General features: G+C 40.7%; 1 protein-coding gene and 1 pseudogene across 2 annotated transcripts in view; both read left to right on the top strand.

The window, feature by feature from the left end:
* Nucleotides 1-25,311, top strand: part of CPED1 (cadherin like and PC-esterase domain containing 1) — a 276,366-nt gene that overhangs the window by 234,009 nt on the left and 17,046 nt on the right. The window contains exons 17-21 of the mRNA XM_023513225.1: nt 6,319-6,455; nt 18,498-18,718; nt 18,974-19,075; nt 19,470-19,557; nt 23,387-23,533. Coding sequence (XP_023368993.1) covers nt 6,319-6,455; nt 18,498-18,718; nt 18,974-19,075; nt 19,470-19,557; nt 23,387-23,533 — 695 coding nt within the window. The remainder of the gene's footprint in view (nt 1-6,318; nt 6,456-18,497; nt 18,719-18,973; nt 19,076-19,469; nt 19,558-23,386; nt 23,534-25,311) is intronic.
* LOC111725320 lies at nt 21,559-22,443 on the top strand (annotated as a pseudogene). The gene has a single exon (XR_002773406.1). The product of XR_002773406.1 is annotated as a glutamine synthetase pseudogene (transcript).

Raw genomic sequence — 25,311 nt, 5'->3', positions numbered from 1 at the left:
TCTCTCCTCATTCCCTGCCCCTCTCCTTCCCCAGCACTCTGCTTTTAATGGAGATAGAAGGATCTAGCAAAAGCCAGATGCCTTAAAGCAATTAGAGGAACATGGATGGTCTTCTCCAGGCTTCCTGATTCTCTCTCTGTTCTCCTGACCCCAGGTTTCCCTGCATCTAAAAAGTCTGAAAAAACACTCATGAGCTTTTCTACCCTTGCCATGAACTTCACACCACAGCTTGAATGGAAAATGAGTTTCCCAAATGGGCAGGACAAATTGCAATTTGGCACACGCAGTTAACAAACGTGGGCATGTCCCCAGACTTGAACATGTGTTCTGAATAACAAACGGCAGCCAGTGCATAGGGAGGGATTTCCCCATCACAGTGCATCAGGTGGTGTGATTTGTGACCCGCTGCTGAATGAGATACATACCTTTACATACAAAGAAGACTCCAGTGTGTCCTGTTAATTTTTTTTCTTATCATATGACAATTTACGACCACTGCAAAACAACTTAATTCTATTCCTCTTGCTACATAGAGTTGTAGTTCTTTAAGAAAAAAGTTCAAGATGCATTACTGGGATTCCTCAAGACACAGCTCTGTCCATTAAGGGTGTGCTAAGTTATGTCAGGTTCTGTTGTGAAGCCGGGTATGGGCCCGGACCTTGGCAGGGAGGCTGCCAAAAAACAGCGCCTTCTGGTACTTGAGTAGCCCCTTTAGAGAAGCTCCCCAAATTGACTCCCGGATCAAGCTCATAGTGCTTAGCCTCTATAACCTGGCCCCTTCCTGTCTCTTCTCGCACACCCTCCACGCTCTTTGCCTCACTTTCTGCTGATAATGCTGCTCCAGAACTCCAGGCTTTTGTCCACGCTGCTCATCTGCCTGCAAATCCTCTTCCCGCCTTTGCCTGACTTCTCCTAAGCCTGTCTCTTTTTCTCCCAGAGGCCTTTCTCCACCACCAGACTCCCGGTGTTCCCGGAGCATTCTGGGCATATCTCTACAACAGCACCTACCACATTGGTTTCAACTATTAATGTTCATGTTTCTCTCTCTTGCAATGATCAGTGGTCTCCTAAGTGAGAAGATGCACCTCAGAAAGGGGACCGAGTAGTACAGGGACCTGTCAGGGTGAAGCCAGAATGAATTAAAATAGATGTGCATTTTTTTACCTAACTACAGTATTTTTATGTTTAATAATGGGCATACTATATAAATATAGGAATATCTACATATTGCATGACAGTAAAGATATATGAGCAATATGTTTTTACTGATCACGTGTTTCTCTGGAGCAGAGATTGCCTCTTGTTAATTTCCCAATTCCTAATATGTGATTTTAAAATGATTGCTGAAATAAAATCAAGATCCAACCCCTCCTCCCTTCCACGGAAGACTGTAAATGGCCAGGACACAGTCACCACAATCAACTGCGCCACCCTTGATCTGCCCCAAGGACTGAGAGTTACCGAGTGGAGTCCGAACGACGTGCAGGGACGGACTGTTGCTGCCACAGACGACTTCCTTCCTTACTAGCAGGATTCCCTCCTCTTGAAAGAGGTTGTCATGGTGGACAACTTTGGAAGGCAATTGATTCAGGAACTCTGGGTTTAGTATATAAGGCCAAACACGGGCAGGCTCCAAAATCTTTTTTTATAGCACGTTACAGTTATTTAGCAAAACTGTATTTTTTTTTTTACCTTATTGATATAATGATGTCAAAATGTCTTTTTCAATAACATCAGCTCATATACCCTTGAATGACTGTATTATTTTAATTCTTAAATCAATTCCTATCCTTTAGGAAATAATGTAACTGTAGGGCACAATCCAGAATTAAATCTTTAGTTAAGAAAGAAAAAAATTATTCTAATTTGGAGAAAGAAGAAACACACGCAGTGATCATTGAATGAGAATCACTGCTAAGGAAAACAGTTCAGATTATATTTCATGATATGTGAACAATGAAAAGATTTTATCGTGCTTTATCTTTACCAAGGAAACATTAAAACTTATACTTTAACATTTCTAATACTAAAAACAGAGATGTATTTTTTCTTCTTAAATAAAACCCACTTGATAACATTATAGAGCTAGGACTCAGTACTAACTTTTATGTGATTTTATATCTCATGCCAGTCTTAAATCAGAGTTGAAGTTTTCTCTCCATTGTCTCACCCAACCCAATTCACTTAAATGGATGGAATCTAACTTTCATTAAATATAGAGCCATAATTATAAATCAAATAACTTCTCCCAAAGGACAGTTTTGTTCCCCAGAATGTTATTTCGGAAATCACAGCTTTGATTCATTCAGTGTTCACATATATAACAGAATTTATGACCTTTTGTGGGGACAATTTTAGTTAAGAGCTGGTATTATTTAAAATGTCAAGAACTGCAGTCCTACAGATGTTGTGCAGATGCCTCTTTCAAGCAGTTCCTAACTCACAATAAATAAAAGGCATTGCTAACCAATACAAACACGCAAAGAGCTATGACTACATAAATATAGAGTAGGATGAGCCATGGGAGCCAAGTTTTCAGAGACCGGATCAGGCCTCCTTTTTATGTGCATGTGATTTTATGCCCACAAACTAATTGCACCCATATTTGCATCTTCATGCAGGCACTTAGTCACTTGTTTCTTCATCCTTAGCATCAAGTGGTTAAAAAGAGTATCAGTTTGTGCGAAATTAGCTGTCAGCAAGGTTGAGCGGTAGACTGTGTCTGGAATACACAGACTCTGACATACTTGAGGATCTGATGAAAACGTGGCCTTCCAAAAGATTATCAAATATAATCTCATTAGAAGAAATACAGTTATGCCCTCAACATACCATCGTGCTGTTAGAAAGAAAATTAACTATCTTGGTTTAAACACAATATCTGTAGATATCTGTAGATATTGAAATCACTGAGTAAATTCAGCTCTAGAAGAGAGACAAATTCCTTATAAGACCAGTTGACGGGTTTTCCTGTAAGTGCTTCCAAAGAGGCTGCGGGGCTGTATTTCATTTTCAGCTGATGATTTTGTGCTGCCCCATCCTGACATGGTAACAAGGTCATGCAAATTGGAGACTTGGAGATCTCAGTTCTGGTCCAGCGTGACCTAAATTCTATTATTTTATTGATAACTCTTTGACCCTCCATTTGCCTCTTCTTAAAAACAAGAGGGTAGAAAGTAGAAGCTAAAAAGCCCCTTCCAGCTTCATATGAGGGGGTGCTCATACCCACTCCATGTGGACCTCTATGAAGAAAAGTCTCCACCTATTCTCTAAGGAAGTTTTCCTGAGAAATTTATCAGCAATCATCAAACTTTTAGGCTGTGTGTTAATCAAATAGGATGAGGAGAAGCCAGACAAAGATGTGCAGGAGGTTGGTCATTGATTACAAACCATGCATGCCAGGGCAGAAATAGAATTAGAAAGCAAGCTATATTCTGGATGAAAAAGACAGAAGAATTATTAAAAGAGAATGGATGGGGAAATAAGCACTTTTGAATATAGTCTTTATTTTGCCATTCAAAAGCCAGCACCTCTCCTAACTGTTCTGTGTGTTTCCTCTCCGAGGTACTGCCATTCTCTATATTGGGAAACTTTCATGACATCTTCCACACGCAGACCCTCCTTTTCTTCCATAATGACATCTAAGTGGCCAGTCAGCTCTTCAGTCTCATTCCTGTCAGGCTCATCTCTTCACTGTCCCTGAAGTATCGTCCCTTCCCTTCCTTGTCTGCAAATCTTATCTATTCATAAAGACCTCTTCACATTTTATCTGCTCCATGGAACCTTCCAGAAGACTTTGACCTCCATTACTCTCTCTTTATGCTGAACTTCTATGGCTTACTTGGGGTTGGAGGTGGGAAAACACATAAAATCTAGACATCAACTTTTGGGTACTAGGCACTACAGCTGGTGGCACACATATTTTCCTTACAGAGAAGTAAATTTAATCATGAGAAGATTAATTTATCTAATTTAAACAGTGGGTCTCGACGTTGGCTGCATATTAGAATCACCTGAAAAGCATTAAAAATATATATATATAATGCCTGGGCGGCACCTGTGGCTGAAAGGAGTAAGGCACCAGCCCCATATGCTGGAGGTGGTGGGTTCAAACCTAGCCCCAGCCAAAAACTGCAAAAAAAAAAAAAAAAAAAGAAAAAGAAAAAGAAAATAGTAATGCCTGAGTCCCATCCCCTGTGATTTGGCTTAATCGGCCTGGGTATAACCTGGGCCTGGAGAATTTAAAGTTTTCCAGGTGGCTCTAATACTGTCAATGGTGTTAGCCACAGGGCTAAAGTTGAATCAGGTGTGTGCAGTCTCCGGCACTCAGATTCTCTCCTTCCCGCACAGACAGCTTGCTCATTTATGCACTATCTGTTACCACATTATAATTATTTTACTTGTAAAAACTCCCAGTCCTCTAACTTGATTATACCTTGGGAGGTTTGGAATTACAGTTAAGAACATGGATTCTGGAGCTGACTGCCCCATTCAGATCCTGGTTCTGCCACCTTGGCACCACCTTGGACAAATTCCTTAGCCTTGCTGACAACTGGTTAAGGAGATGATAATGAGGTTTTTATGAGGCCTAAATAAGTTAACATATTAAAAAAACTTTAGAAAACTCCCTGGCATCTGTGAGGTGCTATGAATATGTTTGCTATTTTTTTCAAAAAAATTGCTATGATATTTTAACACCAATAGCACCTAACACTTCAAAAGCCACTTCAAGGTAGATTGTTCATGCATTAAATTAAAATCCTCCTGGAGAGTGAAATGTCTGTGCAGAAACAGAAGATTATTTGCCATTCCTGACATTGTGGATAGAGATGGAATAAGGCAGTTTTCTAGGATTCTTGTTAGATTTAAAAATCAAAGCAAAGAAAAAAATTTACAACATGAGGAACAAATAAGGCCACATGACTTACTGAAGATTTTGTATTTCTGTTCCAGTTGACATCGTAGTGGCCCCCCTAAAATGGTTGTTGAATGCTTTCTCTCCTTTTACTGCTCAGTCAGTAATAGCCATAAACTTTCCTATTAATTTATAATTATTTCACATATACGAGCCCTCACATACATAATTCTGACATCCGTGAAGTCATGAATGGAAAATGCAGTGTATTCATCCCTTGAAAGTAGAAATTCTTTCCACTAAAATTCACACCACACCAGATACCCTTGTTAGCAACACCACAAATAAGAGCCAGAATGGATATAGTTTTTAAAATGTTATCTTTCTAACTCAGGAAGTAACTGGAAATATTCAGCTCCTCAATATTTTGAAGGGGAACTATGAACAAGTAACATAAGCAAGACATTTAAGGTAGAGAAAGTGATTATTGGAGACATCATTGTATTCTCCACCAAGGAGGGAAATAACCACTCCATACTTGCTGATACAATGCCCCGTGTTTGCAGTCAGTCCATTTCTGAAAAGATGTACAAGGGAACAACTAAAATAGAATTATTTCTTGATGTTTTTCTAATAAATTGTTAGTGGATCCACCACACTAAAAGCTGATGTGTTCTGAATGTGTTATTAATAAAATAGGAAAGATCTTTAGTGTACAGGAAATATTCATTTATTCTATAAACATTGACTAAAGCGTGTGACCTACTTTCTGCCTGAACTGTATTAGAAACAGGAGGTGAATACAATATTGAGACTGTGCTGGGTTCTTTAAATACATTCTTCTCTTACATTCTCAAACCATTGCATGAGCAGAATAGTACATACCTCAACTAAATTAAAAAAGAAATTGAGGTGACATAACTATAATAAAAATATTCATACCTAAAAGGCCATTGAAGTTAAGGAAAAGTCTTCAAAATAATAAATTTGGAGTATATTGAAGTAGGTGTATGTTAAATCTCTTAAGACCAGTGAATACACTTATTCTTGGTTTCATTACCTAAGCATGTGTTAGCTTAATAAATATTTGAGGCCAACTGCTAATTTGGGAGGTTCCAATCTATTTTGGTCCTATTGAACTACCTAATGTACTATTTGAAACTGAGTATGATTGAGCAGTACCTGATCACTTAGGGTCTTTTTAAGATATATGGATGGTTTCATGGAATAGAGTTCATATTTGAGTTCAGCTTGACATGTATTATTTCAGAACATTATTACATGTTGCTCTGCTATTTGATTGGCAGGAGACCATGCATTGCTCCATGGGATTAATATGATAAAAATGAGCTTCTTACTATAATTTCTATAATGTCATGCCATAGCTGAATTCTAAAGTTACTTGCAGACTATAATTTCACCAATAGAAGCTGAAACAAAGGAATTTTTGCCATCTATTTCAGGCCAGTGGATTGTGCCATGCCTTAGTTGTTCAGACAACAGGACCTGTGACTGGAGAGAAATAACTTGGCAGCCCCATAACTGCCAGTATGGCATCCTAACTAAGTCTCAACTGCAGCAGTGCTTGGGAGGAAGGAAGGTAAGTTCTGGATCCAGAAGGGAAGCCTTTAATTTATGCCCCCTCCAGCACTAAAAGTCATACAGTTGTACACATATTTGCCAGACCAATTCCTCCTCTCTCTTTCTCTCTTTCTGTAGAGAGTAAATTAACTGCATGCACTTTGGATTTTTGAATCGTGTGTAGATGTTATCCTAGAAGAGCCTTAACAACTCTTGCTCCAAATATTCAGTTTTCTGCGAATAAGCATATTTAACAGATGGAGGATATTAAGGTAATGTCCTTTGCTGACCTAATTCCATGCTGTTTTCTCAGCATAAATTAGTAGGCTCTTGCCACGTCGACCGGCAGTTGGCAGTTGAAAGCAGCTGGCCTTGTCAACTGCAGCTCTGGCAGGCACTTCTATTAAAACAGACATCTGTAGCTCAGTGCAAGAAACCAAATGGTCCTGCATGCACGACTCACTTCTAGAACTTAGGAATGCATGGCATGGTCTCTCCACACTAACCTTGCTCATCTTCTCTCACGTTCCTGGGCAGGTCTCACGTGGACCTCACTAGCCTGACTTTTCCTCTAGTGAGGTTTCCAAGCTGAGGTCTTGGACATGCAGTGTCTTCTTGCTAGGCATGCTCTGACTAGGTAGAGGCCGGCCAAACTCACGGGCATGCAAGATGGGCACAAAGACTGAGATGCTTGGTTATCATCAAGTAAGTGGAATCCCTACCTGGACTTTCAAAGTGCTTGTCATTAAATGGAGATTTCCTTATACACTGTGTGTAAATCTTGCTTATCTTACACTTTAGTGAGATTTCAAAATCTGATTTTTATGAGGATTTGCTAATGCATATCCCCCAAACGGCACCAGATATCGGATGAAATATACACCAAATTCCCTACTAGGAACTAGTTTAAGGAGGATGACAGGAGGCAGGGCAGGAGGATGGACAACTTCTTCACGGTGATTTCAGGATTAATGTTCCAATTATCATGATTGAGAGTATCTCTAAAATAAAGCAGCAGCATTCATGACTTCTAAAAGTGAAGGGAAGAAAACAATCTTTTAGAGACTTAGGTTGCTGTTGGTGTTATTAACTGAGCATTGATTTTGTGGGAGGAACTGCACTCTTAACCTTTCACCCTTTAAATTCCTCAAGACTGTAAGCTTCATGAGGGCAAGGGAATATGTTTGATTCACTGCCATAACCTCACTGTGGAGCATAATTTTTGATACATAATAGTCAATAGTCATTGAGTACATGAATAAGTGAAAATCTTATTTTTCCTAAGGACAGCTGAGGTAGATATTATTATATCTGTTTTCTACTTAAGAAAATTTACAGGGATTGAGTAATACAGTGGTGATCATACATGTATGGAAGTGGCTACCATTCAGGCATCTCTAACCACCAAGTTGGACAATCCAACCTCCATATCCCAGAAATGTGACCCTGGGAACAATGACCATCGCTGTCACCGCAACAACCAGACTTCCTCTAAACTCAGAATGCCATTCTGACCTCAGAATTTAGAGCATTCAGGAAAATTCCAAGAAGATGTCACAGTCTATTAACCTGAAAAGCAAAAGATGTTCATTCAAGTTCATCATCAAATTCCACGGCTTTGGGTACAAATGTCTTGTTTCTCAGGCTCATTTTCTTCATCTGTGAAATAAGTCTATGATCTAACCCTCAGCAGCAGCTTCATCAGCTTTGTGCAAAGAGAAAGGCCTTCTTTGTGACTGAAAGTTTGGCACTTGTCCCCTGAAGCCATCTCAGAAAAATGAGGGACACAAATTTTGAAAAGAAAGAAAGAGAAGTTTACCACTTTGCCTGGCAAAGGAGGAAAATGGCGTCAGTGCCCTCAAATCCAAATTCCTACTTCTGAGCAGAAGCACAGAGCTTTTAAAGGTTCTGATCCCACCATCCCATTTTGGGCCAAGACAATCTCAAGGCCTCTGCAACAGTCTTGGGACCTCTGCCCAGATTAATCCCATCATCAGTTAAAAAGATCTTGTGATCTCCGTCCAGACAAGATTCACTTCCCTGGAGCTCTGTCCTGTGGCCAGAACATAAGAGACACTCCCTGCCCCTCCTGACCTCTGGCCTGAGGGAGGGATTCAGGTTTCAGCTCCCCAAAAGATGAGCCGACAGAAAATACTTTTGCCATTTTTTTTTTCAGGTCATTCCCTCTGAAACATCTCTGTATGTCTTTGGTCAGGCAACTATAATAAAATAGTAGACTGGGTGGCTTAAATAATAGACATGTATTTCTCACAGTTATGGAGGGTGGGGAATTTGAGATTGGGGTGCCAGCATGGCAGGGTTCTGGTAGGGCCCTCTCCCTGGGTTCTGTTGGCTGCCCTCTTGCTATGTCCTCACATGGCAGAGAGAGAAGGAGCTTTAGTTTCTTCCTTTTCACTTCTAAGGGTATTAATCCCATCCTGCAGGCTCCACCCTAATGACCTTATCTCAACATAGTGAACCTCCCCCAAGTGCCACCTCCTATAATAGTATCACACTGGGGGTTAGGGTTACCACATATGTATTTTAGTTCCATAACATTGACTTTACTAATTTCAAGGCTGATTACTAGCAAATCTACAAAAGTAATGGTTAAAAAAAGAGAAGACTATCATTTTCCTACCTGTTAGTTCTCTCGCCCTCTCCCTTTCTCAAGAGGGAAGGAGGGAGGATGAGGGAGAGGGAGAAAGAGAGGATGTTGCAAAGTCTAAAAATAAAGGCCCAGATGAAGAGCCCTCAGCTAGCTGTCTGCATGGCCGAGGGCCTATCTTTGTGACTTCTAGTCTAAAGATGTTCTTCACACCTGCTTGCTTGGAAACTCAAATTTGCCAGCACACTGCCAGTGTTCCTGCAGAGTCTAACTTGAGTAACATATAGAAATTCACTTCACATATGCATAAGGATAGCAAGGTAATATGGGCTTACAACCTCCACCCAAATGATTCACTTCCCTTGAACTATCTCCTGTGACACAAAATAGGAGAGATTCCCTGCCCCTCCTGATCACTGGGAGCCTTAGACTGGTGATCAAGAAGCCTTAGCTACTGTTCTTCATCCCACCAGATGAAGTGATTTTATTATTCATCAAACCCATCAGATTAACTCTGCTGCTCCACATCAAAAATCAGTCATCCCTAATATGTTACCAGAGAGTGAAGGCCAGCTGATCAGTTAAATTTAAGTTCCGAATACTTTTGATAACTTTCATGATATCCTGTTGTTCATGGACTCATTTAACAATAGTTGAGCCAAGTATCTGTTCTAGGAGTTTATGACCTGGTCCTCCAAGATGCTAAATTTCTGGTAGAAGACGACGCAAGAGAGACCCGATCACTGCAATATAGTGAGATAAACGCACTAGTACAGACACACAGAGAGGCAGGCACTGAACCACCCTGGGGGTATCAGAAAAAGATGCCAGAAAGAAGCTGCTGATCAGAGTGGTGTTTGTAGTTAGGGGCAATCTATGAATCGCATCACTCTGGAACAGTGTAATTGGACTAGGAGAAATAGGAATGTTCAGTTTTCCCAAAAGCATCTCCTGCCCGAGTCCTCACTCTCAGCCTTGCGCTGTCTTCGATTTTTCTCCTACCTACAGTGGTTGTGCTGATAAAGAGCACAGGACCCAAGCAAGTGGTAGAGTCACTGGAGATGATTCTTAGGTTCTCAATTTTTCACTGTGCTCCAGCTTATGAACCTTAAACATGTAAGAATAAAAGTGGGACCGAACCTGAACACACAATTTCCAATGGCACAGCAGCCTTCCTGAAGACCTTCAATTTCAGATTCCTAACAGTAAGAAATCCAGAAGTTTCCCATTTACCATGAACAAGTAGTTCCAACACATTGTGCTACAAAAACCAGAACTTAATTATCAATCCTTATCACATCACGGCAAGCTTCCACTTTGGGAACATGTGAAACGGAGTTGTCTTTCTCCAAAGAATTAAATTAAAAGGCAATAGCATTTGACTGGGCCACTGAGAAGTATTGGCAAGTTAGACTTTCAAATAGCGTTCTGCTTTCTTTAAAATCTCCAGGTAGTCCTCGCTCAGTTCAATTTCTTTCTCTTGTTATTATGACCTTTGCATCTTGTTTCTACTGTTACACATTCATGAATGCCAAGGCTATTCTTAAAAATACAAGCCTACCTGCAGGGAAGGAACAAGACACAAATCAGTGGAGATTTGGAAAGGGATTCAAGCTTCCAGTAACTTATCAAGAATCTAACCACACTTACTGGCCTGTGAGCAGGACCGTACTTTTTATATCTCTGTTATTTGCATTCATTTCAGCAACATGAACAGAGTCTTAGGTGGAAACATGGAAAACATTTTCTCCTTGGATTATTGTATAATCCATGTCTATGGCAAACATATATGTCTAGGTAGGGCAGGTAAATGTGGGACCCTTTATAAACTCCAATTTGATCCACATACTATGTATGATTTATTTCATTTATGATATACATACATAAGTGTGATATATAATTGTGTTGATTTAAAGCAAAATCAATTGGGAAAAAAGCTCTATTTTCAGTTATACTTTCACACATTTGTCTAAATAGATACCCACATCTTAACTCCCAGTGGAACGTTTATAAAAACTTATCAGGGCATAACTTTGTAATCGCAGCATTAAATATAAAGGAAACAGTTTAGAAATATGATAGTCAAATTTACAACTGAGAAAACTCGGGAACCTGATCCAACTGAGTTAAATAAGCCCTTATTTTGTTTGTTAGTTAAAACAGTTCAGAATTGAAGCCAGTAATAAAATATCTGAGAGAAGAGTGCAATTAAGACAGGGAAATATAAAAAGGTGATATTTACAGAAAAAAACTTAAACTCAGCTGTTAAAACAGGAAATGTAAGTTGAAGTTTAAGTAATGTTTTCGAGTTAAGTAGTGTCTTGGACTTGAAGGTGTTTAAATTTTTTAAGCGTGGCTAATTTATAATAATATGTTCTCACTAATATGTGAATTCCATTACGGTTACATAACTCATTGTTGCCTGTCAGTTTCAATAAATAGGGACGGATAAAAAGAGAAGAGAGTGAGAGCAGCTCACTCTCCCCAGGGCAGAATGACTTGCAAATGATTCCTGCTTCAGCTTCCAACACATATACCAGCAGTCGAGGTGAAATGGCAGTACAGACAAATAATTTTTCTATGAGCAACTAAAAGATCTAGATCAAGGTAATATAGTTACCTGCTTTCCTTTTTTGCCCAATTTAATGTCTGAGAATAATTTGCCTACATGTCAATCTTAGCATTTGTTTTTGACCCCAAACAGCAATTTGGCTACTCATCTATAGCCAATTTAATTAAAATTCATAATTGGAAAATATTCATTGTAACCATATCAGATTTCACAGAGAGATGCTTTCTTGAGCTAGATTTTCATTATGACCTAAATATCATTAGCCATCTGATCAGTCGCAGCTTCATATTACAGCTGAGCTATGCCTTGCGTTATTTAGAAATGAGTGTTTATCTTATGAGATTAGTGGTGTTTAACCTTGGGGCTCATCAGAATCACTGCAGAGTTTTCCAACACATGGTCTCTGCTTGGCGTTAAATGAGATGTAATGAATAAGACTTCTCCTCACCTCCCTTTCACGCCCTTCATTTGTAGCAACGTGAGAGTTCTCCAGTAAATAGCATTCCGTAGAATTCAGTGGCTCTCAACTTTCCTAATGCTATAACCCTTGAATATAGTTCCTCATGTTATGGTGACCATCAATTAGCCTTGGTGAATTCCCCTTTGAAAAGATTCCCATGGCTTCCCACCAGCTGGGCTGTGCCTTGTATTGGCATCTATGTGCACTTTCTTATTGTTGCTGTTGTTGTTGGTTTTGGTTTTGTTTTTTGGTTTGAACCCACCACCCCTGGTATATGGTGCTGGCGCCTTACTCCATGAGCCACAGGCACCGCCCTCTCTGTGCACTTTGGATCCAAGGAAACACTCCTCCTCCTGTAAATTCTGAAAATAGAACCTGTAGGGGAGTAAAGCGAGAGAGGAGGGAAATGATTTTTAAAAATATGTTCTTGTGTACTGAGATTACACACCCAGTTCTTTCCCTGCCTCAACAGAGCAAAAGAATCTGAGAAGCTCACAAGCTGCAGAGAGTTTAATACCTTTATATTGACTCAGCCTAAATAGCCACCAAATCTTCTCTTTTTGTTTCTTTTTAACTTGATTTGCTAGCTGGGTCTTGGTTACATTTGGTCACTGGAGAAAGGTTATGGGTTAAAATATTTACAAGTCTAAGTATTATCATTAGTAGTTCCCTTCATACATGATGAAATAAAATGGAGTAAAATCATTTTATCGTACATTTAAAGCTCCCAGAGTCTTGGTTGAATTTTCTCCAATCCATGTTATGTCTTGCTGGTATTTGTTCTAGGAAACAAACTCCACAAGACCAGAAATCCTTTGAGACGCACACGGGTTACAAATTTCGCCTTTCATGTACTTCCCGCTTTCAGTAATTCGTTGAAGGAAAAATCCAAATTTAGGGTTTCGTTTTTCTGCAGGAAGACTTAGCATAGAGGGAATATGGTAGAGATTAGCTAAGTGTTCATCTAACTCAATTTCTCTTCTTCCTGGCACTGTATTTCTCAGTCTCCTTTGAAATCAGGTATGTAGCCATGTGACTGACTTCCAGCCAACTGAATGTGGCCATCAGTGAGGTGGGCCACACCAGGGCTGGCCCATAGGACCCCGTGGAAGTGCTGGCCCTCTCCTCCTTCCCTCTTCTGTATATCAATGTCTACAGACTTCCTAGAAACCATAATTAAAGAAGGCACAATCCAATTATCCTAGAACCCTGAATGGCCCCCCTTACCCCATCCCTATGCATAAACCGGTCTGCAACCCCTGCACCATTTTCCTGAGAGAGAAATAAACATTAATTGTATTTGAGCTGTTATACATTGTTGGACTCTATTTGTTGTGGCGCTTAGCTTATCTCACCCAATATATAAACTATGGTGTTGAGAAACTGGAAATAAAAATAAAGGTAATTAAGCCATTTTATTTTTTTAAATAAGCCTGCTTTTAAAGACACTTGAAGCTTTTGGAAAGCCTCAAAATATAATGTGCTTTTGAGTCATATGGTCCATGATGGTGTGAAAAAGAATGAGAAAAGTGCCAGCCCCTATGGAGTTGGTGGTGGCTCACACTGCAGGCAGAGTTTGGGAATAGAACAGATGCAAAACTCTTCCAGAACTCTCAGCTGATGCGCGGAGATCCAGCCTCTCCTGACACATCTAAAGCACATCCCCAGAGCTCACCTGAGATCACAGGACCAGAAAAAAGATGCTGCCCAGAAAAATGCAATTCAACTTCTGGAATAAAGTTGCTATAGGAATCCAAAATATCATTGGCATTAGTCCTGTGATGAGTTCATTTAACCCATGTGGAATCCTGATTCTTTTCATGCATTGTTCTCTATAGCTAGAAATAAAGTTTATTTGAGCTGATTAGTACAACATTTATGAATTTCAAATGCTTTTAAACAAAATAGATTTATTATTATTCTGTTGTTGCTGCTGATGCCTTTAGTTTCTTTCTTATCATGAAAAGTCAATACCTGTGCATTTTAAAAAATACAAGTGATTAAAAGAATGACATCACCATTCCAAAAGAATCACGGTTAATTTTCTAGGACCATTTCTACACAACCACGTATTTCACATTTATAAACATGTCATCACCACTGATATTCTACTTGTAATTAGCTTTTTATAAAAGTTAACATGAAATCATCCCCCATTACAATATTCACATTATAGTGTTATTTAAAAATGAAAAGAATTCAAGTGTATGATTATAACTTAATACAGTCAGCCATTTGTTTTTTAGCATTTATCCTGCTTCAAATGTTATTTTGTTTTTAAAATACATTTTGATAGACATTTTTAAATATTTTTTAGAAATGGAATTCCTTAAAAATACAACCAATTTATACACATAACAAGAAAGTTTCAATCCACTTGTTTAACACATGAGAACCTACTTTGGGGCCAGGAAAAATTATTCTGGTCACTGGAAATTCAACACTTAAAAAAAAAGACAAAATATCCAATTCTCGTGGTGCTTACTGAGCAGTATATGGGAAGGTCTGTTTCCCTGATCTTGTATAATAATATAATAAGCCTTTTACATTCTTTGCAGCTTTGGGAGGAGGAAAAATCCTAGTTATTTTAATACTTCATTACTAATGTTGATTATTTGTTTAAATGCTTATGGGCTATTTGCATGTAATGATTACATTTTTTTCTCTTTGAATGCTTAAGCCAACCAATACCCGTTCATGCTGATGTAAGGCAGTTTTCACCGGAGAGAGGAACAGTTGCTTATAAATTGTATGGCAAGTCATAAATATTTGTTATGATCATTTAGGCCTTTTAAAATAGAAGTCGTCATTTAAAAAAGATAATTTACAAAGTTTCTTTATGAAGCATCACCAATTCCAAGTGGTCTAAAATTTACAAAGATAGGGTATGAATCACAAAAATGAAAAGAACCACTCTTTAATGCTGATACTACTTTCTAATTGTTGTGCATGTTAATTGATGTGTACATTAGAAATCTTGCAGTTAGGGATAGCCTTCAGTCTCTTACAAAAATTCCTCCATCGGGTGGCGCCTGTGGCTCAGTGAGTAGCGTGCTGGCCCCATATACCAAGGGTGACGGGTTCAAACCCAGCCCCAGCCAAACTGCAACAACAACAAGAACAATGACCAAAAAAAAAAAAGAAAAGAAAAAAAACCTCAAAAATTCCTCCGCCAACAGAACAATCAATCTTAGAATTACCAATGCATTTGCATTGTAATTGCATTTTACCATTTCTATCTTTCATGAATGCAAAGGCACTAGAATGAAATAATCCTCTAGAAAATAGTCATCCAAGAGCTGTGTCTACTACATCCAAAAATTACAATTGAGAGGAACTTTGCAAAAGTTGGTGGTTATTTAGATGGCGACATTCCTTTTCATGTTTATGTAGTTCTTGCTCAGCAGTCAGCACAGGGAGCAGAGAGCAGCTCTGAGAGGGCTGCTTGGCTCAGGATGGCCATGTCTCTTCCAGACCTCCATTCGGAGCTTCGGTTTCTCAGCAACCCTTCAAATCCTGCTTGGGGTCAGAAGCAGGGTTGGTAAGGGGGAGAAAGCCTGCTGCGGCTTAGCTATATCCTGTCTCCTCTGACGTTCTCTCTGGAAGGGGTACTGAATTTGATGCACCCAGCCAGGCACCTGCAGGGCATGCGGGAAGCACCCAGAAACGCTACTTGCCCTTCCTGTGTGTTGATGTCAGCTCCAATTCACCCTGTGCTCACTGCTGCCAGGACTAAGCTAAGCAAGACCCCATTCAGGGCCTCTGAGGCGGTGCTGTTAACCCCATTCTGCACGTAAGGAGATAACTCTTGGCAAGGCAGATAGTTTGTCTGAAACTATCTATTTAACAAATAAAAATACTTAAGAGTTTGGAAACAGGGCTGTTTTGCCTTCAACATGTTTTGAGGTGCTGCATCTTCAAATATAACTGATTGAACAGGCTGGAAAGCTGGAAGTTTTGTTGTTTTCTCTCAGTAACGTACAGCTGCTGTGATATATTTTTTTAAGCTTTCGTATCTCTCTCTATGCCCACAGTACAGATATTTAGTGACCTTACTGGCCGCCTGGGGATACCCTAGGAAGAACTGGATCTTACTACAGAAATGAAAAGAAACTATAATAAAACCCCATATTGATGATTTAATTTAAAAGCCAAATCTCCAAGGTCCTTCACTAACATTATGGGCTGAATTGTAATCCTCTCAGCCAAATTCAGATGTTAGAGTCCTAACTCCGGTATCTCAGAATGGCCTTGTATCAGAGATCAGGCCTTTAAAGGGGCAATTGAGAGAAAAGGAGGGCACATGGATGAGGCCTAGCTCATCCAATATGACTCAGGTCTTCAAAGAAGAGCAGATTAGAACTCAGAGAAAAGCCAGACAAGCCCTCCAGAGTCACAAACCCTGCTGACTCATGATTTTGGACTTCCAGTCTTCAGAAATGTGAGAAAACAAATTTCTGTTGCTGAAAACACCCCGCCTGCAGTACCTGGCTATAGCAGCCCCAGCAAGCTGATAAAAATGGAGCTGAATAAATGACCAATATATGAAATTAAGAGCTTTCCTGGTTATTCGAGTTTCCCTTAAAAATAAAAAATCTAGGCCAGGGAAGCAAACTGAAATAGCTCCAGATTGAATCTACTACGAAGAAAATTCGAGTTCTTTCACAAATTATTTTACTATACTGGAATTTTATCACCCTACATGGGACCTGACTGAAAGGGTTAGGGTCTGCGGCCCTCACAGCCTGTTATTCAGTCTAGCTTAACAAAGCTTATGATCACAAAATCTGAACTGAAGGAAAATTGCAGAGGCTTTCTGGATTTCTTCATACAGCTTACTGTGGAAAGAGTGACTGTCTGCAGAGTTTTACTACGTTTACTATATAGAGACAAATACAGAAGTACCTGAGAAAGTATGGCCACGTCTTCTCTTAAAATCAGAAGAAAATCTGTATATGACTAGTGGAAAGAGAAGTCTCAGAAGAAAAAGAAGAAAAAAAAAAAAACAAGAATGAATTAAATCTTATCCAAAAACATTAAAAGGGATTACTATTACAGAAGTCCCTTTCAGTTTCAATTTACTAAATATTTTTAAAATGGATGCATGGTACTTTGGGTGCAATTAAAATTAGAAATTGACCCTGAACTCAAATACTTTTTGACAGACTATGAGAAAAAAAGACACAGACAGAATAGCCATCATTTCATGTAGACTTTGGTAAAATCTGTAATGGAAGTGAAAAATGTAAGGAAACCACAGAGGACAAAGTAACTCTAGCTAGGGTCCCAGGCTGATGCCTGTCAGCAGAGGCAGCATTCACGTCAGGTCTGGAAGTTGCAGTGCAGGAACTTTCAAGGCAGACGGATTAACACGAGGAAAAACAGATGCTGAGCGCAAATCATGTTCAGTGCAAAAGCAGAAATCTGACATGCTCGGGTGAAGGGAAGCACTGAGAGGACGGAGCCGCTGACCCTGTACTTGAAATCAGGAGTCAAAGGGCTGGGTTTGAATCCTGGGTTCCCCATTGACTAGATTTTTGCCCTCTATATCCATGGCTTCAAATGCCCCATCTGTGAAAAGAAGCCAATGATTCAAACCTGAGTGAATACTCTGTATGAAGTCTCTGCCTAGCCAAGCTTGATACGCAATAAAATTGGGGTAAATGTTAGCTGAACCAAAATGGTTTAGATGTGACTTCATAAGAAACAAGGAGCCAGTAAAGGTTTTAAGCATGGAAATAAAATGACCAGAAGTAGACATTTGGAAATTTATCCCAGGCATGTGGCCTGAAAGAGAGTGCAGCCATTGTGTGGGAGGGTGTTACACAGTGCGGCTTGCAGGCAGAGAGAGCCTGAAGCAGGGCTGTGCTGGTGAAGACAGGAAGGAGGTGAGAGACTTCATTGGAGAGAAAATGGCACCAGGATGTGCACCTTGGGGCTTGGACTGCTGTTCAGAAAATTAGATTCTGGTCCTGTGGCTCTTTTCTCAAGTAGACATGACCTCTGTTGAGCTACCTCTGTTGATTTTCAGTTTTCACATTTATAAAATAAAGAGATGGAAAATTCCTAAGTATTCCTAGAGCACTAAATACCTCATGCTTATTTGAATCAATGAGACTTGTTAAGCTGATTAGACGAGAGAGTTAAACCAGAAGGGAGGCAGAGACATTGAAGAGACTATGAAGGAAAAAGCTGTACACGTGACTTACCAGTGGTGCTGGCATCACTAGGAATAGGGAAGAGAGGAAAATGAACAGGTCTGTGGGAGAATATGATGGATGTTATCCTAACAATTGGAGAGGCTGTCCTTCAAACGATTTAACAGGTAGTTAAGAATATCCACAAAATTAGTTATTTTAAAAGATCTCCTAGGCTGTGTAAACATCAGATTTGAAAACAAATAGTTGCCTTTAATTTATAGATTCTCTTCATTGGAGACTCAACCAACAGAGGGATCATGTACTATCTGATCGAAAGGCTGAATGAAACGTTGCAGGAATGGCAGAAGGTGCATGGCACTAAATTCTACCACAACGTCAATGGCGGGAAGACCGTGATCAGTTACTCCTACTATCCTCAGTTCTGGATGAGCCCTTCCTTGAGACCAACATTTGAAAAAGCACTTGAACATCTCCTGCAGAGGTACAAAGGATCTAGTATGGAGGACTCAGTGCCACAGTGTACTGTGTTTTACTAGCGCTCATAATTGCTCACTGTATATTAAATGTGCCAAAAAGCTTACATAGCAAGTAATGTGGCTGAAAATGAGTTGGAAGTGGCAAGAGGGTCCTGTGATCAGGATGCCAGACATGGGTCAATGAAATGTGAGGCAATGCAGTTACGATATTTACCATCTGTCTTAAGGCAACATGTGTTGATTTTCTTTCTGGATTTCAGATCACGTCCCCTAGAGAATACCCGTCGGACTGTACTGGTTGTTGGTGGTGTTCAGTGGCTTAATTCCAATCACCTGCAAATTATTCACAAGGTTTTGAAGAGGTAAATTTGCATTCTAGATTTGTAGCAATGTCATTAGTATTCTAAGTCAAAAAAAGTTAGCATTGATGTGACTTTCATCCAGATTTTATTTAAAGAACAACGTGTAATTTAGAGTTACGTAAAGTCTACTTCTGTATCCAATTACAGCATGGCTCTTTGCTATCCAAATTTACATTTACCACAGATTGAAACATGTCCAGTGACACTCTATCCTCAAAAAAAAAAAACAAAAAACAACCCTAATATACATCAAATTTATAAAATGGGAATTTAGTCTTATGTGCCAATAATCACATTCTTAAAAAATTCCACCATGCTTGTTTCATAAACAAGAAACATCTAGAAATGTAGAAATTGATGTTAGTGACTTTTGAATTTTAATTATTTCATTCAGGGAAAACTTACTCAATATCCTAGTGATCATCAAAACTTTGGGAATTGGATTTCATCTCCCAGCAGATGGAGTGCATTTCTTAACACAGGTAAGCCCGTTTCCTCTGGGCTATGTGAACTTCATTGTACCTATAAGAATCCCTGCTGAAAAAGACCTAAAAGGCATTGTATAATATTGAGCAAAAATCAGAGGAGATGACATACTTAAGGATTATGACTTCAAATCAGTTATAATAATTTCTGGAGACAAGAAGGCCATAGTCCACAATGTGTTATAAATAATGCATTAAGTTCATAAAAGGAGAAAGGGGGTGCCAAACTAGGCAAGCATAAAGAAGAGAGGGGTATCCGAGGGAGACTGTGACTCAAGTCTCTCTCACACCACCAATGTTGCACACACCTTTAAAGGTTGCATGGAAAGGCTTTCCTGTCCCCAGGGTCATGCTGAAACTACAAATGAAATTGTTACTATCAATGAGTCCTTTGGGAAAGAGTGGTCTTTTTGAAGATGATTTCTGTCTGATTGCTTTAAACAAAATCATCTTTGAAGTAGTATCACTGGTTTTTCCTCTGGTTGGATGTTCAGAAATGAAAGGAGTTAGGGCCTCTGACCAGTTCTTGTAGAAGACTGTAAATTAGTCTCAGCACTAACTAGAAGTCTCTGGAAAGAAAAGAAAAGACAATATCTGTAAGGAAAAGAACCAGCTGCTCTTGCTGAAGCAAGGAGAGTGCGGGAGGAGCTGAGAGTTCGTGTGCAGTCGCAGAGTGATGGCTCCGGGCAGCCCTGGGAACTGGGAGAAAGGAGGCTGTCCATTTCATATGTATGAAGGAGGCCGAGATTTATTTTTGTGTTTGTGTTTCAAGCTCCTCACTTTCCCCAACACAGAACACACAACCCTTCTCCCCCCTTTCTCAGAATTGTATCTGCCTAGACACCTTCTATGATACAAAAACAACAAAATTGGTTAGGAAGCGGCCAAAATAAAGCCTCCGAATTCAACATCTTGGTGGTAGGAGAGGTCTTTGGTAATTTAAAATAAGTTAAGGCATTTAACACCTGGGGCAGTTGAAGGGTTTGGGAATATGTAGGGTCAATTTTCTAATTACAACTTTTTTGAAAATTTTTGCTATGGGTTTTGAGCTGGATCCCTTCAATGTTATTTGGAGGCCACAGGTCAGGATTGCAGTCCCTTCTTGAAGACTGGTGGCTCCACTGGGCCTCTTTGATTGCGGCTCCCCACAGCAATTGGAGTACTTGTAGGCACTGCTTATTCATCTCAGCAAATGCTTCTTTAGCACTTACTGCGATGTTTACTGTTGAACATTAGGCCTGTCTCATGGGCTTTGATGGTGCTCATCAGTCTTTTCAAAGTGAGTGAGGGCCGCAGGAGAAAAGGAGGGGGCAATGAATAGACACACACAAAAAAGAGATAGTAGGGTGGTGCCTGTGGCTCAAAAGGGTAGGGTGCTGGCCCCATATGTCAGAGGTGGCAGGTTCAAACCCAGCCCTGGCCAAAAAAAAAAACAAAACAGAGATGGTAGTAAGTAAAGGCAGAAAACAAATCTGAACTTCTCATCATATGCTTGTGTAGCCATTTAAGACCAGCCTCTGCCTTCCTCTATGGATTCTCAACCTGTGGGTCATGATCCACTGGGACTGTATGAAAGGGCCATGGCATTAGGAAGGTTGAGAACCACTGCTCTATGGGCTTGTTCCTTGGTACCAGAGCATATGTACACAAGTGCATGCACACACTTCTGCCTTAATACACATGTGCATGCACACACATGCATGTGCACACACACATGAGTGCACTCCTATAACACCACCAAGCTCAGTCAGGCTGAGTGTGTTTCAGCTTTTCAAGCACGTCATGCTGTCTGTCTCCTCCAAGCCTTTGAAATCGCTGTTCCCTCTTCCGAGAGCCCACTTTTCCACCACACCCTTCAAGTGTTAGCATGAATGCTATTTGCTCTGAGAGAACTTTCCTGACACCCTGGCCTCGGCTGGCTGCTCCTGCCATGTAGTCCTCCACTAGTGGCTCATGTCCTCCTCCCTGGCACTCAGCATGTGTGCTCTTCACTGATCCGTCTCCCCTGCTAGACCGTGCCTGCTGTGTCCTGGGATCTGTGTGGCTGTAATGTGTCTGATGTGAATGCAGAGGAAGAAGGAAGGATTGGGTGGGAAGAGCCTTCCCTTGCAAGTCAGTTCTGGGGAACTTGGCCAGGTGAGCACCCAGCACCCCTGGTTTGGAAGGGAGCAGGAATATACTCTGATGGGGACAGACGGGCACCCCTTCAGTTGGCCCACCAATGGCTTCCCTGGGCCTTATTACTGTGGTATAGTGTGGGAGCAGACAGAGCCTATGGCAGGGATATTGTGGAGGCTTACTACCGAGCCTGTTTGTATGCCAGAGTCAAGATTGCTGCAACCAATGCTGAGGTCATGCCTGCCCAGTGGGAATTCCAAATTGGACCCTGTGAAGGAATCAGCATGGGAGATCATCTGTGGGTGGCTCGTTTCATCTTGCATCGTGTGTGTGAAGACTTTGGAGTGATAGCAACCTTTGATCCCAAGCCCATTCCTGGGAACTGGAATGGTGCAGGCTGCCATACCAACTTCAGCACCAAGGCCATGCAGGAGAAGAATAGTCTGAAGTACATTGAGGAGGCCATTGAGAAACTAAGCAAGTGTCACCAGTACCACATTCATGCCTATGATCCCAAGGGGGGCCTGGACAATGCCCAGCGCCTAACTGGATTCCAGAAACCTCCAACACCAATGACTTTTCTGCTGCTATAGCCAACCATAGTGCCGCATCCGCATTCCCTGGACTGTCAGCCAGGAGAAGAAGGGCTACTTTGAAGACCGTCATCCCTCCGCCATCTGCCACCCCTTCTCGGTGATGGAAGCCCTCATCCACACGTGTCTTCTCCATGAAACTGGCGATGAGCCCTTCCAGCACCCAAACTAAATGGACTGGACTTCCAGCCATTGAGCCATTGAGCCCCTTTGAGTGGTTCTCCATCCCACTCCAAATCTTCACCCCTCTCCCAGTTGTCCCAATTGTAACTCAAAAGGGTGGAATATCAAGGTCTTGTTTTTATTCCTCAAAAAAAAAAAAAAAAAGAGAGAGAGAGAGAGGTAGAGTCAGTGGAGCTGTCCCTCCCCTCCCCACAACAGAGCAGACCTAATTAGAACTTCGGGACATGAGGGGGTGGGAGGGAGGAATGTGATCCCCAGTAGCAGCAGCTGGGACCTTCCCTCAATTCTGCTGCTTCCCAAAGCACTCCCCACCCTCTTTACCCCATCCAACCAGCAAACCTCACTCGAGGCTACTTAGGAACCCTCTTAAAGCTCACTGTCCAGCTGCCTCCCAGCCGCTGGAAAAGCCACTTCTGTTTCCAGTACTAGCCAAAGTTTGGTGTATTTATCTCCAATAAAGAACTCGCTAAATGTTTATGTATCTGTTTCTCCTATTGGAATGGTCTGTCGGGAGAACAGAAACCATGATTTCTTTATCCTTGTATTCTTGTCCCTCAGCAAGAGTTAAGCAAAAGCAGATGCTAATTAATTCTCAAGTGATCAAACGGCTGAGAATCCAAAGAGGAGGTAGTATTTGAGATTCCCAAATGCTGATTGTTAAATTAAGAATGTTAAATATTTTGATGGGTTTTTATGGAAGGGAATGTAAAGTGATGTGCCACTATAGGTATTTGTGCATTGCTATATTATCTATGTGTAAATGGTTACACTATGTTTTAGGTAAGGAAAACAAAGAACACATCTTTACTTAGGAAATCCATGTGAAAATCTTTATCTTACAAAATGACCAATCCCTGTGAAAAAGAGGACATGATTTCTGCCTAAGTCATTAAATCATCAAATAATCCTCATTCTTTTGCTTTGCAATACAGAGTGAAGTACGGAATTTATGGAAAGAAAATGTGATTATTCTGGATACTGCAAAGAAATATGGCTATGAAGTGGTTGACACATTCACCATAACAATGGGAAGATACAAAGAATTTCTGCAGGGGAAGTGTGCATGTCATTTTCATGAGGTATTTATGTTGGCCGTCTGATGTTCACAGCTTTTGATAAAAATATTTGGTGGTATCTTTAGTAGCGTTGTTGGTCTAATTTATATGAAAAACACAATGTCAGGAGGAGATTACCTGGTTATTCATCATCACTCAGCTGAGGCAGTCACAACCTTGATTCTATGAAGTGTTCAAAAATTAATGTTTATTTGCACACTTCAAAACGAGGACCACTGAGAACCTGGAACTGGATCACCTTTGCTGATAGACTTCAAGGCTTTCCATCAGAAATTTCTTCCGAAGAAGGTGGCGAAAATCTTCAGTGGAGACAGCTTGCAAAATCAAGTCTATTTAATGTGCTAAACCAACGAGAGCCTTTCCTCCACTAGCTTATCCAATGCGTAACACATTGCATTTTTTTTTTTTTTTTGTAGCCAGGGGGAAGATTATTTTATTTGTAGCCAGTAAATAAATAGGCTTAGCTGATAAAGTGATAGCTAAAAAAAAATTTATTCATTTCCTGCCTGTCTTTTCGAACTCCTCTGTGGATTATTTCCTCTCTCCCACTTGCATAAAATCTTAGGTAGATCCTATAACTTTAACACCACTTGCAGATAATAAAAGGTCTCTGATCACTTTAAGGCATGGGAGTAACATTTCAGTACTCAAATTGTCCAGTCTTGGGTCAAAGCCCTGTAAGTCAATCCCCTCCACCAGCTCACATCAAAAAGTGGGGACGAGAACACAGGAGGCTTCTTTGCTGTTTCCCCGTCTTGCTCTCTACTCTTCTACCTCTCTCTGCCTTGGACCAGAGTAGAAAGGAAATGTTAAGGACAGGAAGGGTCTCTCTCAACCAGTGCAGGCACAGCCCAGTGGTGCAGTCTTGGAGTAGAACTTATTTCTTTTTTAAGAGTGCTTTTGTGAACTTCCTTGAAGCCCACTCTACCACCCAGGATTTTCTGATTACAACTTCATGGACAGATGCAGTGTCTCTCTTGCAACTGGATTCCTTCTCTGGTCCCTTGGCAACCAGCTGTCCATCACTCTGTTAAGGGACCTGTTGCCCCTCCAGGGATCCTCCAAAAAAACATTCAAAATAGCGCTGCTCTGGCAACACTTCAGTGCTCATAGAAATCCTCATACATCCTTGTTCTGCTGCTGCTGGAAATGCAGCTAATCCCCAATGTCACCTTCTCCCTCTGCCACTTGAAAGCCACAGCATATTGTCATACCAGTTCTCCTGCCCCTCGAACCCCAACACACGTGTGCTCAGCTCTTCCAGCTGATCTCTTGAAGGCCTCTGCCACTTGGCTTAAGGCAAGAATGAGGCAACACTCCAAAGGGCAAGAAGACCACGGAGTATTGGAAAACACACAGGAATTCTGTTTCTTCCTTCTTTGTCACACAACTCTTCTGCTGAGACAATGGTTTGCAAACCTTGATTTCATCCAGACATGCTTGGAATATCAGGTTTCTTGGCTAATTGTTCTGTCTTGTTTGTCTCCTTCTGAAAACCAAGATTCATTCATTAGTGGATTGACCAGTGATGTAACAGCTGAAGTTTCCTTCAGATTCTGTTTTTTCAGCCCTATGCTGACTGTCGGCATCCATCTTGGTTCTACCTGATTTCCTGATGGGTTCAAGTCATCCTTTTATATGACCAATAGAACTGCATCTCAGGGATGTGACAGGCTGCAGCCACGGCAGAGAATGTGACATTTTAAATTGTGATGTAGCTTCTTGAAGGCTGGCTGTGCTGCTGCACAACAGATTTTAAGCTGTAGGATGCTATGTGGCTA

Source organism: Otolemur garnettii, unplaced genomic scaffold, assembly GCF_000181295.1.
Source record: "Otolemur garnettii isolate 467f Iridium unplaced genomic scaffold, OtoGar3 scaffold00037, whole genome shotgun sequence".
Taxonomy (NCBI): domain Eukaryota; kingdom Metazoa; phylum Chordata; class Mammalia; order Primates; family Galagidae; genus Otolemur; species Otolemur garnettii.
The sequence above is the reverse complement of the archived record's forward strand: the minus strand, read 5'-3'. Positions and strand labels throughout refer to the sequence as shown.